This window comes from Oncorhynchus kisutch, linkage group LG25 (assembly GCF_002021735.2).
Source record: "Oncorhynchus kisutch isolate 150728-3 linkage group LG25, Okis_V2, whole genome shotgun sequence".
NCBI lineage: Eukaryota > Metazoa > Chordata > Actinopteri > Salmoniformes > Salmonidae > Oncorhynchus > Oncorhynchus kisutch.
In genome coordinates, this window is record NC_034198.2 from 21,934,174 (window position 1) to 21,952,217 (window position 18,044).

Consider the following 18,044-nt stretch of genomic DNA (forward strand, 5'->3'; position numbering starts at 1 on the left):
CAGGGATTTACTTGAAACTGCAGACCAGCTAAATGTAGTGCTTTTCATTTTTCAGTTATTTAGAATAGAAAAAAACTAAAACATTGTCCAAGTGTGGCACGATTGATTTATCTCCCTTTGTGCCAAGCATGATGTGTGCAATGTGAGAGGTAGCGACTGCAATGTAAGACAAGGTCTTTTTTTCCCTGAAATAAGTAATTTCATCAACTCTATTGTAACTAAATGGATATGAGATGCACTGTGAAATTGAATGGCGACACACAAACAAGGGTCTCCAGAAAATGGAAATGATTTAAAAGAGCATTTTATTAAAACAAAATGCATATTTACAAGGCAGGAGGTAACAATCCTTCAGTTGGTCGAAAAGCACTGTACCTTTACAAAAAATGGGGGATAACGCATACAAAAAACACGTCAGTGTAGCCCATATAGGCTACTACAGAGATGCTGTATGTATAGATACTGCTTACGGAGTACAGTCTTGAACCTGAACGCTTGAGTGCAAGACAGTTGTGCTAAAGGGAATTCAATCAGCTTAAAAAAAAAATATCCTCATCTAGACTTCTGACAGCTGCAATAGAACGAAAACCTAAAGTAAAAATGGCTTTTGAGTAGCTCGGACATTGTACAGTACACACACCCCAGGCAGTGAAAAGGAATGGCACAGCATAATTATTCACAAGAACATTATATTCTACATTTTTGGGGGATATATAAAAAAAATGTCAAACACATAATTTGGTATTTAAATAATAATACAAACTCAAAAAGAAGGACTTAGAATATGTTTAACATTGCGTTGATTCACTGGAGTCAACTTGTAAACTTAGAAAAGACTCATTGAGACTATTACAACATCAACTGAAAATCATATGACCTCTACACAAAATGAGTATTATAAAACAGTACTGTACTTCCTCCAATACTCCCTGGACTGTTCCATTTTCATGGAGGGATGATATACACAACACACAGTAAGTCAAGTACAGAGAGGGGATGCAGAATAAACATGTGTCAGACTACGTTTGGTTCGAGTGCCTTAGTTTCTCCATCATAGTGAGTTTCCTGATTAGCCTGGTTAAACAAGACTGAACGTGTCCAGACTGGTTTTACCAGGCTATTTCCTGATAACATGGGTACCTGACTGGTTCTGCAGCACTCAACTTCGCTACATCGTTCCCTTGCTTTGTTTGCTTGCTACAGTAAATCGCTGCATCCTTTCAGCTTGAGACCAGGAAGCCCTCTTCAAAAATAATACCTGACAGGACCATTTCTACATGACAAAAGCATTTTCTTCACTTCCAGTTTACATCTTATGATTTCCTCTTTTCTGTGGCTCAATAGTAAAAGGCGCCTGTCACGCTATTCAGTGGCCAATGATGACATCTTATGGTTGTGTGAGCAGCATAAGCAATAAGGCCCGAGGGGGTGTGGTATATGGCCAAAATACCACAGCTAGGGCAGTTCTTAGGCATGACGCAACGAGGCATGCTTGGATACAGCCCTTAGCCCCGGTTCAGTATACTGGACATACACCACCAACCCCCGGAGGTGCCTTATTACTATTATAAACTGGTCACCAACATAATTAGGGCAGTAAAAATAAACATTTTGTCATACCCGTGGTATAAGGTCTGATATACCACGGCTGTCTGTCAATCGGCATCCAGGGTTCAAACCACCCTGTTTATAATGTGCATTAGAACCCCCTCATTTCATAGGTTTTATCATGTCCATTGTCTTCTTAATCTCCCCCCCCCTCACAACCAGGGCTGCCAGGTATCTCCTCTCCCCCCTTATAGCCAGGGGTGCCAGGCAGGGTCCATGCGACAGAGGTTGTCCAGGCTGTTGGCAGCAGCCACCAGGGTGTTGACCTTTGACTCCCCTCCCTCGAACTGGGCCAGGTTGTGGAGCCTGGTCATGATGGCCGTCACAGCCTTCTGCACCAGGGACACTAGCTGCTGGGAGTCCATGTTCTCAGGCTGGCCTGCTGGGGACAGGGGCATGGACGTGTCCTCCTGGGTCTTCTTGTGCCACGCGATGATCTCATCACGGAGCACCGCCTTCAGGATGCCATCCACCTAGTGGGGGAGAAGGAGAGGAGAGAACAGAGAATGATGAAGAGCAGCCAAATGTATCTTGCACTCTAGCAAGAGGATTTATGGGAACCGAACTATGAATTGATACTAATTCAGGAACCATGAGATACTGTGAAACCACTGTGTATTGTTAACTCACCATGTTGGGTAGGGCTAGACACAGCAGCCATATAAACTATACAGAGACCACAATACTAGCTAACCACTTAGCTGCGTACTCGGTCTTCTCCACTCATTGTGCACACTTTATGGTGTGTTGAGGGCCTGCTTGTCAGAACAACCGTCTCCTCTCCCAGTAAGTATGTGTAACCACCGCTCCACCCCCCCACCAAAGAAAGCAGTGGCCTCTGGGATACATCTCCAGCTCTGTGTGTGTGTGTATTTCTAGCTCTCTGTGTGCGCGCATCGCTGCACGCCCTCCATCCAAAAGCCCCGTCTTCAACATCCCAGTTTGTTCACCTCCTGAAGGAAGCAGCCCCTCTCTGGCTGTAGCTACAGGATGAAGCTATACATAGACATATAGCTGCCTGCCTGATGCCCTATCATTACAGGACCAACTTAGATATACAGCCCTCCTCCTGCCACAGCTGGGACTGAGGCTGAGAGGCTGTTGTTTTTGTTTTGATACGCCTCAGTGAATTTCCCTCCAAGTTTACATTTGTGGGATGTAAAACACCCACACAGAATAACATCCATCAAGAATTATAGTGTCTAAATTAAGACAAGAATTGAACTTAATTCAACTGTAAACTTAATTCAAGTGTATGGTTCTACCAGTGAGTTCTATGTGGTCTACCAATGTAAAGGATAATTCTCACCAACCATGACTTCAATTTAAACTGTAATATGCCGATTCATTATTTTTGTCCAATAAACATAGCTAACAAACCATGAAAGTAATTTGCTGTTGTACAACAGGTGTGTGTGCTTACCTTGAAGTTTGGTTGAGCAAAGCAGCGTGCCACAGCGATCATGGAGGCGGTGAGGGGGCCAGAGACGCCGATGGTGGTCAGGAACTCTGAGATGTTGGGCGTCAGACGGAAGGGCACGGGCCGGTTGGCGTCCAGATCACCAGTGGCATCATTGATGTCGAAGCGGAAGTAAGACACATTCAGCTTCCCCGTGTCCTGTTGGAGGAGAGAAGTATAACGGTTAGGATCAGTGTGTGTGTGTGTGTCTCTACACTTCCTGATATTGCCTCATACAGTGCATTTGTAAACTTTTTCCACATTTTGTTAATTACAGCCTTATTCTAAAATGGATTTAATTAAAAATGTTCCTCGTCAATCTACACACAATACTCCATAATGACAAAGCAAAAAACAGATTTAGCATCATGCTGTGGGGATGTTTTTCAGCAGCAGGGACTGGGAGCCTTGTCAGGATCGAGGGAAAGATTAATTGAGCAAAGTCTTCGACGAAAACCTGCTCCAGAGCGCTCAGGACCTCAGGTGTACCTTCGCCCCAGTCTAACAGGACAACAACCCTAAGCACACAGGCAAGACAATGCAGAAGTGGCTTCGGGACATATCTATGAATGTCCTTGAGTGGCCCAGCCAGATCCCAGACTTGAACATGATCAAACAGCTCTAGAGAGACCTAAAAATAGCTGTGCTGCAACGCTCCCCATCCAACCTGACAGAGCTTGAGCGGATCTGCAGAGAAACTCCCCAAATACAGGTGTGCCAAGCTTGTAGCGTCATACCCAAGAAGACTCAAGACTGTAATCGCTGACAAAGGTGCGTCAACAAAGTACAGAGTAAAGGGTCTGAATACTGATGTAAAATGTGATATTTCAACAACAACAAAAACATTTGCAAATGCCTAAAAACCTGTTTTTTCTTTGTCATTGTGGGGTATTGTGTGTAGATTGATGTGGGGACGACGACAATTTCATCCATTTTAGAATAAGGCTGTTACCTAACAAAATGTGTAAAAAGTCAAGGGTTTGAAAACTTTCTGAATGCACTGTAGATTCCAGTCTGGATTCCACCGTGTACAATCACTAAGACAAGTCATCTATAAACATTCTCCTGAGGTATTCTCTATGGACATGTTTCTCCTGTATAGAACCCATGGACAGGATACAGCTGCCTTCCAGTAAAGTGTTTAACTACAAAATGGCTGCTTTTATTGATCTGCCGTAGACAGAGCCCCATAAAACATATCACCCCAAGCACATCCATAACCCTCCATCCCTCTTTCTCTGTCCAGTTAAGTATATACAGCAGGACTTTGTCTTTAAGCCTGCGTTTGTGTAAAGAGGGACCCGTATGAAGAGCAAAGAGCATTCTGGGAAGATAAGCTGTTTATGGGAGAAAGTGAGTGTGCTTATGACAGCTTTATGGCAAAAGCATTTCATTTGAGTTTTTTTCTCCCCCAACAGGGTTAGACGCTAGACCCCCGGAGGATCAGAGAAGCTCAGAGAGAAACTTCTCTGGCTCCGGACTGAGGCAGGGTCCTGAATAATAACACATTAACAGGTGACTGCTAATCCACTTTGACGCTGTATCAATAGACGGAGTCAACAATACGAGGGAGGTGACATTACAATCCATACTCTGAGGATGGGGGCAGGCAGAGGCCAAACCATCTCAATGCACTGTTAGAAAAGCTGACTATTCTAGGGGTAAAATATGGGGTTATTGGGGTGTTTATTGGGGCTAGGCTAGTGGTTACACATGTCAGTAATGTCCTTGATATGCTGGTGTCAGTGTGCGTGCATGTGCGTGCGTGTAATCCTGCCTGTGGCTAATGGGATCTATGGCGTGGAACAGGCAGAGAGGGGGCTTAATGCGTCCGCTTAGCTGCCCAGTGAAACGCCTGTCAGCAGATCATAGAAGAGGAGAGGGGAAAGGAGAGGAGGCTGTCCGTCTGTTCCACACAATCATCTTTAATAATGACTTTCAGAGATATACTCTCTGCCCTCCGAAAGGACCGTGCGCGCGTGTGTGTACCACTGCTCTGGTGCGAAACACACTCTGGGCTCTTTATATTGAATGGTCTCTGATAGCAGAGCAAAGAGTCGGAATAAGACTGACTGTCAAAACAGCATCGTCCCATAGAGGCTCACTGACTGACAGGGCTGCATTGATGTCATAGAGAGGAAGTCATGCATATTACCAGTCAGAGCGATGCGCATCTCTAATGAATCTAAGGAGGAACATCTCCATACTGAATTAGTCTCCTTGACATGAATCATCCTTTGACAGACTGCTTCAAATTCCCTTCGCCACGTGTCCTTGGCTGGGTTAGGTGTGTGTGTGCACGCGTTTATGAGTGTGAGTATGCGTTTATCTGTGTGTGTTAGGGTTGGGCGGTAAACCATATTTTACTATATACCGGGAGAAATGAACGGACCAGTTTAATTTTTTTGACTTTTCCTTCCATAACGGTATTTCAATGTTTGGTTTGTAAAAATGTGATATGAAACTCCGGCGAATGTAATGTCCATTTTTATAGTTAGCGGTTTGCTTCTCGAGTCGTCTTTCTCCCTCTCCTGCTGCATGCCCTGCCCTTGTCACTCAATGGAGAGCAGTTGCTCAATCACGGAATCTTTTAAATCGGAGAGGACTAGGCGAAGCATGAATGTTCACTAGCTACATAAGGTAAGAAAACATGTAATGTAACATCGAATTAGGGTCCCCTGGAAACACTGACCAACACTTTGCTTCCTACCCACTCAATAATTCCTCCCTGGCTTATTCATTCGTTGTCATGTCAAAACAATGTATCAAGGCGCTGCCCACTACATATAAACTATAGTTTATCATTATATTTCTATGACTCCAACAGTTCACCAATTAACTAGGCCTAGGTTTTTTGCCAATATCATGCAGCCCTGTGTGGCAGTGTGGAAATTGGATGGATTGAACAGTATAAAACAATCAGAATGGAGAAAGACCCATTGAAATCATTTAGAATGTATGTGTTGCCACCCTGGGGTCATGAACTACCCATAAAGCATATTCAGAGCTCTTATTATTAAAAGGCATAAAATACCATCAAGATTTGAAAAATCGTGATATGATGTCACCAAGCCCTAGTGTGTGTGCATGCACGTGTCTGTGTGTGTGTATGTCCAGGTGTGTGTGTGTGTGCGCGCGCTCGTCGCTCTCCCCCTACCTGTGCTATTTGCAGCATCTCAGGGTTGAGGCGGTTGAGGTGTAACATGAATTCAGCCAGACCGATGAGAGACAGCTGGATGGTGAACATCTTTCTGAAGGTCCAGTAGTCTGTAGCGTTGGGGAAGGTGTGTAACGCCCACTCCCTCAGCATGCTGCGAGGTACCATGTTCCCCTGCACCTCCTTCAGAATGTCACGCAGCACCTGGTGGGGACAGGGGAGGTTAGAGTCAGAGGGAGTGTGTCTGTGTGTTCCAGACAGTACCTGGTGGCTGGCCAATGTGCCACTGGTCTGTACAGTAGCCAGACGGTCGTTGTATGTGTGTCTCCATGCGTATGTTCCAGACAGTACCTGGTGGCTGGCCTGTGTGCCTCTAGCCTGTACAGTAGCCAGGCGGTCGTAGTAGCGTGAGATGGGGTTGTCGTGCTCAATGCCTTTCTTGGCACAGCGTTGCTTATAGATCTCCACCAGAGACAGAGATGATGGGTTGTCCTCTACCAGACGCATCTGAGGAGACACAGCTACCACCCTAGGGACTGGAGAGATAGGAAGGGGGAGAGTAAGCACAATTTAATAACATGGTAAACTGATTACACACATCCATACACTGTATACAACCTAACCTTGGAGGATGAGAGAGGGAGAGAGAAAGCCACCTCAATACAACATTGCAATACTAAACATCTACATTTTCCAAGGCAAAACAAACCATCTACATTTCAATACACTGTGTAAAGTAAACTAGTACACCCAACACTGCACAACAGGTCTACATATCTGACCTAAGATGTGTCAACACAAGAGGTAACACTAGGGTTACTAGAGGTTCAGAGGACAGAACCTGGAATGTAAATCACACCCACGGAAACATTTACATAAGATGGTAAACCACCAACCGAACACATTTCACTTAGAGGGAATGAGTAGAGGGACCACAGAAGTCCACATTCCCCCTTAAACAACCCAATCAGTCGCTGAGAGGGAGAGTGGGCAAACATCTGGATGGAAGGAAAACTGGGGGAGGACAGGAAAGGAAATTGTGTATGCAATGGGATTGAGAGCGAGAGCGAGTCTCTCCCATCCCCCTCTAATGTATAACCCATCTATCTAATTTACAATGAGTGTACAAAACATTAAGAACACCTGCTCTTTCCATGACAGACTGACCAGGTAAAAGCTATTATCCCTTATTGATGTCACTTGTTAAATCCACTTCAGTGTAGATGAAGGGGAGGAGACGGGTTAAAGGATTTTTAAGGCTTGAGACATGAATTGTGCATGTGTGCCATTCAGAGGGTGAATGGGCAAGACAAGTTTTAAGTGCCTTTGAACGGGGCATGGTAGTAGGTGCCTGGCGCATAGGTTTGAGTGTGTTGAGAACTGCAACACTATTGGGTTTTTCACACGCAACAGTTTCCCTTGTTTAACAAGAATGGTCCACCGCCCAAAGAACATCCAGCCAACTTGACACAACTGTGGGAAGCATTGGAGTCAACATGGGCCAGTAGCCCTGTGGAATGCTTTCGACACCTTGTAGAGTCCATGCCCCAATGAACTGACGCTGTTCTGATGGCAAAAGGGGTTGTGCAACTCAATATTGGGAAGGTGTTCGTAAAATTTTGTATACTCAGTCTCTCCAATCTCTGTCTATCCCATCTCTTCAGATCAGATGAAAGGAAAGACATGAGCCCTCTTATTCTATTTTGAAATGCACTTCTTTAGGTCATCAGACCAGAAGAATGTAGCCCCCCCATGAGGATGCCCTTGACCTCTGACCTGGAAGTGGTTCACCATAATACTGATAAATCAATCACAGAAAGGCAATTTAGATTCAATCTCCCAGCTAGCCTCCCGTGGGAATAACCTTGCATCTTATTTCATTCACTCACTGACATTCTCTGCCCTGACACATGTCGACAATTCACCTCAATTTCATTTCTCCCATTCCTCTCTCCTCTGCCATATTATTCTTTAAAGAAAACCACATGTACAGTACAACTAAAGAGGTTGCTAGGATTTAAACATCACCCGCCTGCCTTATCGGACTGTATAGACATGCCCTTGGAAAAACAGTTTAGACTGAGCTACACTTGACATTTCTACTCGCTTCTTGAATTCTCTATTCCTGGGTTGAGAGCCCAAGATACACAGAGAGGAGATTTTAGACTGCCTGTCAAAAAAACTGGCCTGCCAAGAAGAAAATGAGAGAAACAGACCTGTAGAATGATATATGAAAGAACAGAGTCAGAGAGGAAAGGGAAGGAGAGACCAGACAGACCTGTAGAATGATTTATAAAAGAGCAGAGGACAGAGAAGGAGAGACCAGACAGACATAAAACAATAGTCCAGAGTTGTCCCAGGAATAATGTGTCTTTTGGTGGTCTGAGACTAGAGACGGTGGAGAGAGCTAGCCCAGTGTGTGTCATACCAGTAAAGAAGAGGTGTCTCTTGATGGTCTGAGACTAGAGACAGTGGAGAGAGCTAGCCCAGTGTGTGTCATACCAGTAAAGAAGAGGTGTCTCTTGGTGGTCTGAGACTAGAGACGGTGGAGAGAGCTAGCCCAGTGTGTGTCATACCAGTAAAGAAGAGGTGTCTCTTGGTGGTCTCCTTCCTCTTCTCCAGACAGGGGTTGAGCAGCCTCAGTAGCTGCAGGACCCTCTCCTCCCTGCGGGACTCAGTCAGACAGGCATCGTTCATCACCAGGTAGGGGTAGATCTTCCCATTGTGACCTCTGATGTAGAGACGTCGTGCTGCCGTGTTGTGTTTCTGGACTATCTCCACTCTGGGCATGAACCTGAAGGAAACGCGACACACAGTTAGTACCTGGAGGTAATGGATGTGTAACACTTGTGTGAGCACATACTTTCTATATAAACGTGCACCCTCCTCACCGTGCGATCTTGATGTAATAGTGTGTGGGTTTGGGCATGAGGAACTCTCCAGGGATCTCCACCTCGGCGGTCTGGGCTGAGAAGTTGCTAAGGAAGCGGCACTTCTCCTCGATCAGGAAGAACTTGGGCAGCTGCTTGGTCTTGGCCTCCAGGATCTTGATCCACTTCTTGAGCTTAGAGATGAGGTTGTGGAGCTTCATGGAGCCAGGCACGCTGAAGTCAAAGTCTGCATGGAGACAGATGACCAGCAGGAGGTTATTATTAAGTGGAGGTAGACAACCTGTTAGATTAGAAGGAAGCCAACACCAAAGCCTAGACTGACAACTATGAAATTCAAAGTTGGGTTCAAATGGTTTATCTATTAAGGGTCAAAGAGAAATAAAAAATGGTCAGATTGACAGATGGAAATAAGGCAATAAGATAAATGACCAATGACAGCAAAGCTGAGACTGAAAAGAACCAATGCGTATGAGGCAGAAATAAGCGCTTCGTTGCCATATCAACCAAAGTGATGTACGTTTTCCACCCAGTCCCCCATGGAGCTAGTCTACTGATACAATCACAAGGGTTTACATTTCATATTCAAGACACAACTGACATTGTGCATATTCTTGGGAGGGAACGGTAGAACAAAAGGTGCAAGCAGAAAGGGAGCCACGGTGATGGCCCCAGGACATCTTTATCAAACAGGTACAAACCTGCTCCATTATTACAAGCCTGTTGTGCTCTGCTTGTTGTAATGAAACCATGAAAGTGTATCAGAGAATGAAAGGCCTTGCCATTTCAAACCTCTTTCGGAGTGAACTCTTACACTTTAAATAAACCTTTTTTTAAAATCCAATGTTCCTTCGTAGCATCCATTTTACCTGCCTGCTGTTTGCTAGCCTAGGGGAAACGGTGAATTAGTCTAGTCTTATTGAATTGCCAATGATTCAGCAGCATAAAAGTATATATAACCTACAAATAGAATACATGAACTGTGGCTGTCTTCATTTTACAAGAATTCATTACCATCTCAATTGTTTTGTGATGTAAAAATAGGAAATAATAGGAGAGCTGAAAATATAACACATTTTGACACATTGGAGCTTGGCCATATAGTAGAAACTGATTCAGAGCAGAAGTAAGGAGGGCTATTTCAGCTCCTTTTTTTTCACTGACCGCTGATCAGTCATCTCATGCTTCTGTGAACAACAAGCCCCCTTCTCTCTGATCCATAGTATCCTAAAACAGCTACCTTCTCCCTGACCGGAGACTGGAACACTAGGAGGCATGTAACTCTCCCTCTTTCACTGCCCTCTCCCTGCTCCCCCCCCTCCCTCTCATAACCAGAGAACCACAGTGGTCGGTGGTCCGTCTCTATAAATAGCCCCTAGACTTTATCGCAGCAGCAGGAAGTCTCAGGTGAGTTATACTCAGTGGTTTGTTCAGCAATAGATGTAACGGCTGGATGGCCACTGGTTGGCTGTCTGGACCTCAGAGCCAATCAGTCTCATACAACAACAGCGGTGCAGAAGGCTACTGGTGTGATTGTGTGTTGAACTGCTATATATTTGTCATTGATAAAAATAGAAAATGTTTAGAGTCCGGTAGATTCAGTGCAGGGAGACTTATTCCTGTATGTTCACCTGCACAACCCATCAGACAAAATAAGAAAATCCTATCAGAGTGTTTCTCATAGCCAAGTAAAATGTCCTTTTACAGAAAACAGTTATTTCAGTGTGAAAATTGCCATGTGGCCAATGTACTGTAGTTTGAGTGCCTGACAGAGATAGGTGAAAATATTGTAGCTGAAAACATGCGCTGGCTGCTGTGAACAGTGAAGTTATTTAAAATATTTTTTTCCAGGGATCTGACAAGCAGAGAGCTTTGGAGTGAATCCATTTAGAAAACAGTACCTCGTGCAAAGAGCATTCCCCATAGTTGGATTTGAATGCCCCCCCCCCCCCCCCCCCCAGTCCCCTCTGACTAATGTTATGTGTGCGCACATAAACACAGATTTTCCGGCCCACAAACCCAGGGAAAGCGAGGGAGGGAGCGGGTAACGCAGCGAGGTTGGCTGCTCGGCAGCAGCAGAAGTGCGGGGCTGTAAACCCTGTTTGTTCCGCTCCGGAGGCTTGTCGGGTTTCTCTGCGGCGCTCGGTTGGCGTGGGTACAGCTGGGGAGCGACGGCAAGCACCCTGTGAGTCGGAGCTCCGGTGACGCCTGGCTGAGCCAACACAGCTGGCACCCAGTACCCACACATCTGGTAACATGAATGAATGCCACACGCTCCCCTTCTACCGCTTTCCATCTCTCTCATAGGCTTGTGTTCCTAATTTTCAATTTCTCCATTACTCAATTATCTTTCCCTCTTTTGTATTTTATTTTCATTCTCTCGCTCTCTATTCTCTGGCCCGCTCTCCCTCTCCCTGCCCAGTCAACATGCAGTACCTTAGCCAGACACATTAGCCCAGCTAGCCTCTCTCCCTCTCCCTGCCCAGTCAACATGCAGTACCGTAGCCAGACACATTAGCTCAGCTAGCCTCTCCAGTCTGGTGGAGGGGAAAACAGAAGTGGAAAAGAGAGGGAACAGAGGGAGGCCAGGGAATGAGCAGCTCTGTGTGTGTGTACTCAGTCATACAGTGTTGAGAAGAGAGCCAGAGGAGAGGAGGGAGAGTTGTGTGGATACAGGGAAGGAGTTTGCAGCAGAGATTCTTAGTTTAAACCAGTGGCCAGGGAACTGAACTGTGGTTAAACCTGGGGGTTAACGTACTATTTCCAAAAAAGCAGTATTTGTTTTTTAGAACTGTCTCTACGTGGGCCAGTCTGCACCTGTCTGTCTGTTGCATTCCTAAGTAGAATATAAATAAATACTCAGGAGGATGAGGGTCTGTCTCATGGGTCGCTGACTAACATGCACATATACATGCATACGAGAGATAAACGGAGCGCTTCATGATTCAAATTAACTTCTGTTTCCAAGGTATTGTTATGAAATAGTATGTGGTAGGCTGATGATTTGAGTTACAACAGTTGCTGAGGTCAAATACAAAAGGCCACAATAAAAAATGTCTGCCGTTTTTCAATAGTTTCTCTTAATGCCATTAAACATCCTTCAGTTCAGACTGAACTCTCATTGGAGCTGCAGTACCAGTAAGCACCATTTTGATCTTCTCCACATGCTGTGCCTGTATGTACCCAAATGACCGCTAAACAGGCCTGGAGGGCAAGTCAGTGGGTTGGATTAGCAGAGCTGTGTAATCAACACCCCAAACCAGCCCAGCAAACACGCACACACATACGTCAGCCCTCCATTAAATCAAATCATCTGGTTCAGAAGCCCCAATTACGTTCCGGAACACCACTGTTCTGTTGTTTCTGCCTGGTGAAAAATAACCCTGGCCTGCTGATGCACACAGAGCGTGGCTACATCTGGCAGCTTGGTTATGTCTGGCTATGGCTAGAATGAGACGGAGCACTGCATAAGGAATAGGGGGTGATTTGAGATTTACCCCTACACTCCTATGGGTCAACACTGTTAGTAAGATTCCAAAAGTGAGTTATATTTCTTAAAAATAAAATCAATAATAGGGAAATAATTAACCTAGCAGAAGTAACAAACTACATGAGGTTAGAGCAGTGTGTACCTGTGGTGAACTGTCCCTTCATCTTCTGGAAGACCGGGTCCTGAGCGGTGGCCTGGGCTCGGCGGGCGAGCGACTCGGACGCCGCACTGGAGAACATGGTGGAAACGTTGGAGACGTTCTCCAGCCCCACGCCAAAAGTGCTCACCAGCTTCTTGACGAAGTTCAGCGTGTGCGGCGTGATCTTGGCGTCCGACACGGCACCGCTCTTCTCGAACGCCACCGAGTAGCACTTAAACAGACCCTGCTGGAGCTGTCTCAGGACCTGGATGGGAAGGGGGGATGAAGATATTGATCATGAACATGTATAATACACGGTTTCTGACCCTAAAAATGCTGATAGTGAGCAAAATATGCCACCCACAAGCTCACCATACCCCCCTAATCCGCCAACCCTCCCTCCTTTTCCAATAGTCCCCCCCCCTACTGAAAACTCCTCTCCCCAGGCAGGTGTATCCAGGTGAGGTTGTTCCCACGGTGTTCCTCTGTCCAGGTTTAACCAATGGAACGGACTGCAGCCCCGAGCACAGACACTACTACCCCCCTCTCCCACGCAGCATGGCTAAAGCACTTTGCAGCACCGGCGAGTTGCATTTGGAAGCTTGTATTATGTCAGCGCTCTCCCGGTTTATAGAAACCAGTCAAGGTTTCTATAGGGGGGTAGGATATAGTGTTGTAGATGAGGGAGTGATTCCAGAGGTGGGTGCTGAAAGTGTTTCAGGAAAAGTTAATCCTCTGTGTAAATGTTGCGTTCACTGACAGTCACTTCCATTTTCCAGTCTGTAAGCTCGCTGTGTTGGAGGTTGGATGGAAAAGTCGCAGTTTAGCTTCGCCATGTCAGAAACATGACAGAGCCCTTCCTTCAACAGGGCTTCAGACTACTCAGGTAGAGCGGAGCAGAGGACTGAACAGATGTGGCTAATGGTAGTGGTGGAAAATAGGAGAACAGATGAGTGCCTGGGTGTGTAGGAGGACAGGGAATGGGCAGCTCTGTGTACTCAGTCATACAGCACTGACAAGAGAGCCAGAGGAGAGAAGGGAGAGTTGTGTGGATACAGGGAAGGAGTTGGAGGTTGATGCAGAGTTCTCTTGTTTAAACCAGTGGCCAGGGAACTGAACAGTGGTTAAACCTGGGGGTTAACATACTATTTCTAAAAAAAATCTGAATTTGTTTAGAAATGTCTCTACGGGGGCCAGTCTGCACCGGTATTTCCGTTGCATTCCTGAGTAGAATATAAATAAATACTCAGGAGGATGAAGGATTCATGGGTCGCTGACTCACACAGTCCTCTAACACACACACCCTCTCACCACCATCCCAGGTGACCAGGTGCCCCTGCCTCACCTCTTCGTGCCAGTTCTCTCTGAACCAGACCATCTGGTCCACAATGCCCTCCAGAGAGGAAAGCAGGGTGGGGTGCAGCTCTCGCTGCATGTGCATGATCCTGCTGCAGCGCCACATAGGGGCCGTGGCCCTGATGGGGCCCGGGTCAGACGCCGAGTGGGTCTGGGCCCCCACAGAACTGGGCTGCTGCTGGCCTGAGTCTAGAGAGGAGGAGGAAGAGAGAAAAACGAGGTGTGAAGACAGTGGAGGCAGAATCGAGGGGTAGTGATGTGAGAAAGATGAGAGAGAGTGTAGATAAAAGAAAAGGCATTAGGAAGCAAAAAGACAATGAGTTCTAAAATGCACTTCAAAGCCTGCAAAACAAAGTCATAGCTTTGTTTGATAAACACTTTTCTTTAAGAAGTCAGTGAGCTAGAACACTGCTGTATCTACAAGGGGAATACATAAATATGCTACTCAACAGTAGCGCCGCTTTTAAACACAGTCATACCCTTCGTGTCCAAAAGGGGACATAACATCACCTTTAATGTTCAAACCGTGGTGAAATCGGCACGCACACAACTTACCGCTCTTGTAGCGTTCCCTCTGCTCGATCTTGAGCGTCAGGTAGAGGGTGCGGATGGGGAAGTAGACTGCCTGGGGGTACACTCGTCCCACCTAGCAGACAGCAGGGGGGGGGGGGGGGGGGGGGGTCAGATTACCATTCAAAGAAGAAGCTACCCTCAGAGAACTCATTGCACACAGGAGAGGAGTGTACACTGCAGAGAATCCCAAAGAATATCCAACATTGAAACCCTACGAGCAGCTCTGTAATGTGTAATGGAGATATGATATGAAACCCTGGAGGGTATTTCAGGTTCCAACAACTCTGTGGCTAAATTTAGAGGGTTGCCTTGGCCTAGACTGCTAGAGACTGACCTAAGTTCAGCGGCATTAACTTTATCCGCAAACTAACTCAACACTCCATATTCTACATTTCTACAGACATCATCAAGACACCTCAGAAAACCAAACACGATTTGACACAAACAATCCAGGGAATAAACAGGATGGATGTAAGAGTTTGACAGGTGGACGGCCATAGGTGTGAGCTCAGCACCTTTTGCTAGGTGGGAGATAGAACGTCGATCAACTCAACACACGGGAGTTATGCACAGTGACAGTGAGGCCTTGATGACAGAGACAACAAAGGTGGTTGAGCCCAGACCACAGCTCCTCTCAGGCCCCATTAGACTGACACCCTACACCCCTGTTCCCCTACCCTGCTGACAGAGGGGTGAGGAATAACCTGTAGGTGTAAAGAGACACCTCACTAACCCTGGCTCAGCCTCCCATTAACAGTACAGAGGAGCACAGAGGGGGGCTATGCTGGGTGATGGAGAGGAGGATGGAGGGCGGTGGAGGGATGGATAGATAAGTGGCAGCTTAGCAGGGCATTAAAGATGAGGCAGAAGGAGAGAAAGGAGGAGGAGCGTAAGGAGAGATCAGGCTCTTAATGGGAGATGAAGGATGTTATATTTTGGAGGGGGATTAGATTCGCTGTAGGACTGTTAACGCTGTGATTCATCTCTCCTCTGCTCCTCAGGGTTAACCTTCATTAATATTTCACTGTCTGTTTTTAAAGCATCCCGCCGTGCGGCCGCCGCCCACAACACTAAATTATTCAGCGTCGCTAAGATAAAGGCTTCCATCCATTAAAAGGTGCTTTCCTGCTTTTCTCTTTTACAGACAGTCAACCTTTTACCCTTCACTCATCATATGGTGAGGAGGAAGGCAGACGGGTGACAAAATGCTTCACCCATCCATTCCCCAAATACCAAACTGTAAAAGCCATTCATAAAGCTCTCCATAATCTCTCCATTACCTTAATAGGCTACAAAAAGGTTGAGAAACCCTGATTTAATAACTAAACAAACCATATTTATATCCCATTAAGCACATGTGGGCTTGTCTGACTCGCCTTAGAATAGCGTGTTTCCACTTCACGTGAGAGATTATCTATAAATCTCTTCGCTCCCTCTTCTCCCACCCTCGCTGTCTCTTCTCTCCCATTTCCCGCTCTACTGGGTGGATAAGGGGTGTTTGATGTAGCCAAATAGTCTTTGAAGTTCCCACCTCTCAATTGCTGGGAAATAATACTCCATTAATGGAAAGCAAATTAGTCCCTTACTTTATTTGTCAGCTCTGTTCCTGCACTGCGTGTGAGTTTGATATTAACTTAATATTCATTCCTTCTATAAATAATTGAAAAGGGCTCACTGGAGGAAGGGGAAGCCAATACATGAGGAGAGGAATCTGAATGGTTAATTTGATAAATAGAAAGTGCTGGAGAGAGGCCACTCTGGCACTGAGTGCTGTTAATCCATCTCGATTAGGCTGACGTGCCTGCGCGCGCACACACACACACACACACACACACACACACACACACACACACACACACCTGTCCACTCAGTATCTACAGACGGACAGATGCAAGGCCAGATACAGATGGGGGAACATTTACATTTAGGTCAGGAGAGAAGGATAGGAGGGCTGAGTGCTTGTAGTACAGAAAGGTCCTTAGCTTGTCCGTCCCTGGAACAGGAAAGTTGAGAAACAAAATAAAAAACGAGGACCAAGGCACTTTTTATAGAATTAAAATATGAAGAGTGCCTTGGTGCTCCTTGTTTTTTTTGTTGACCAATTAACCCTTTGCCAAAGAGCACCAATCTAATAAGACCTATGGAGCAGCAATGCTTCCCTTCCTTTGTTCTACTCTAGAATTTTAACGGGCTGTGCTGTAGACAGATGGGCTTATTCTATGGACGGGAGGTGGGTACAGCCGTAGAATTACATATTACAACTTCATTGAATAGGATCTCTGTGGGTACGGGTGTTGTGAGTGGTCACAGGTGTTGCTGTAGGTACACAGGTTGACTGACGTACCTGGCTGATGAGGTTGAGCAGGGGTTTGCCCTCTGACCCCACCAGGCAGGTCAGGAGCTGTGGTATCCATGCCAACCACTGGATGGGCGGCACCCCGATGCAGTACTTGTCCACAGCATCCGCCAGGGTGTTCTTGTCATCAAAGCTCAGCAGCCACAGCACCTGGAAATGGGGGGCAGGAGAGAGAACAGTGACACCGTTAGAGGGAGGTTGCTGGCGAGCTCAGGCAGCATGGACACAAATTACATCAACATTTCAAATGGTGACTAAAGGGCTTAATTGCCTGTAATATCATCACCAGACCATCTCTGGAGCTCAGATCAGTGGCACACATGAACAGTGAGAGGGAGGTTGCATTCCTGGCAAGCTTTAGCCGCTTTGAGAAGGGGAGGAGTGGGTCACAGAGCAGGTGAACTCCCTCCTGGGGGGGCTGTTGATGGAGACATTAACCCCCCCCACCCCCTATCAGCCAGCCAGCTAGGCCACACAGCTTGTGTATAATTACTGATAATCACTGGACATCTCTGCTCATCCATCAGGCTCTAAACGCTGCCAGGACCAGACCCAAGATGTGTCCCAAACAGAAAGCTATTCCCTATATAGTGCACTACTTTTGAAAAGTAGTGCACTATATAGGGAGCCATTTGGGACACATCCCCGGTTACCGAGCCCCGGCCAGCCATCTCCTCTCTCCATACAATAGCAAGGGCAACATACACACCCCCCCACCCCCTTGTGTGAGAGTGCACTGTTTAATGTTCTCCCCCCAGAAACACCAGCCCAGAGGAAATGGAAGCTAATGGCCCTGATTATTTCTGTAAGAGCTGATTATAGTACTTGTGTGACGGCCAATATTCACAGCTAATACTGGAAGGGGAGAGACTTGTCCAGTTTCTCATTTTTACTACAGGTGAAAGAGTCAGGGGATCGTCATGTTAATGATGCCCTACTGCCCATTTAGTGTTTTCTATGCTGCTGTCCAATGTCCACCATCACAAAAGAAGGATCCAATTACAGCATCTTACCTGGA

General features: G+C 46.2%; 1 protein-coding gene across 6 annotated transcripts in view; it reads right to left on the bottom strand.

Moving 5' to 3' along the window:
• Nucleotides 1-286: 286 nt before the first annotated feature.
• Nucleotides 287-18,044, bottom strand: part of trrap (transformation/transcription domain-associated protein) — an 84,884-nt gene continuing 67,126 nt past the window's right edge. For 5 of the 6 annotated variants that reach the window (XM_020460934.2, XM_031804673.1, XM_031804676.1 and 2 more), the window contains 10 exons: nt 17,015-17,176; nt 14,653-14,743; nt 14,087-14,286; nt 12,745-13,006; nt 9,116-9,341; nt 8,801-9,018; nt 6,576-6,760; nt 6,225-6,428; nt 3,032-3,226; nt 287-2,081 (listed from right to left, as the gene is read on the bottom strand). In XM_020460934.2, the coding sequence (XP_020316523.1) occupies nt 1,797-2,081; nt 3,032-3,226; nt 6,225-6,428; nt 6,576-6,760; nt 8,801-9,018; nt 9,116-9,341; nt 12,745-13,006; nt 14,087-14,286; nt 14,653-14,743; nt 17,015-17,176 (2,028 nt within the window). In that variant the 3' untranslated portion in view covers nt 287-1,796. The remainder of the gene's footprint in view (nt 2,082-3,031; nt 3,227-6,224; nt 6,429-6,575; nt 6,761-8,800; nt 9,019-9,115; nt 9,342-12,744; nt 13,007-14,086; nt 14,287-14,652; nt 14,744-17,014; nt 17,177-18,044) is intronic. The other variant, XM_031804675.1, reaches the window with a different exon arrangement.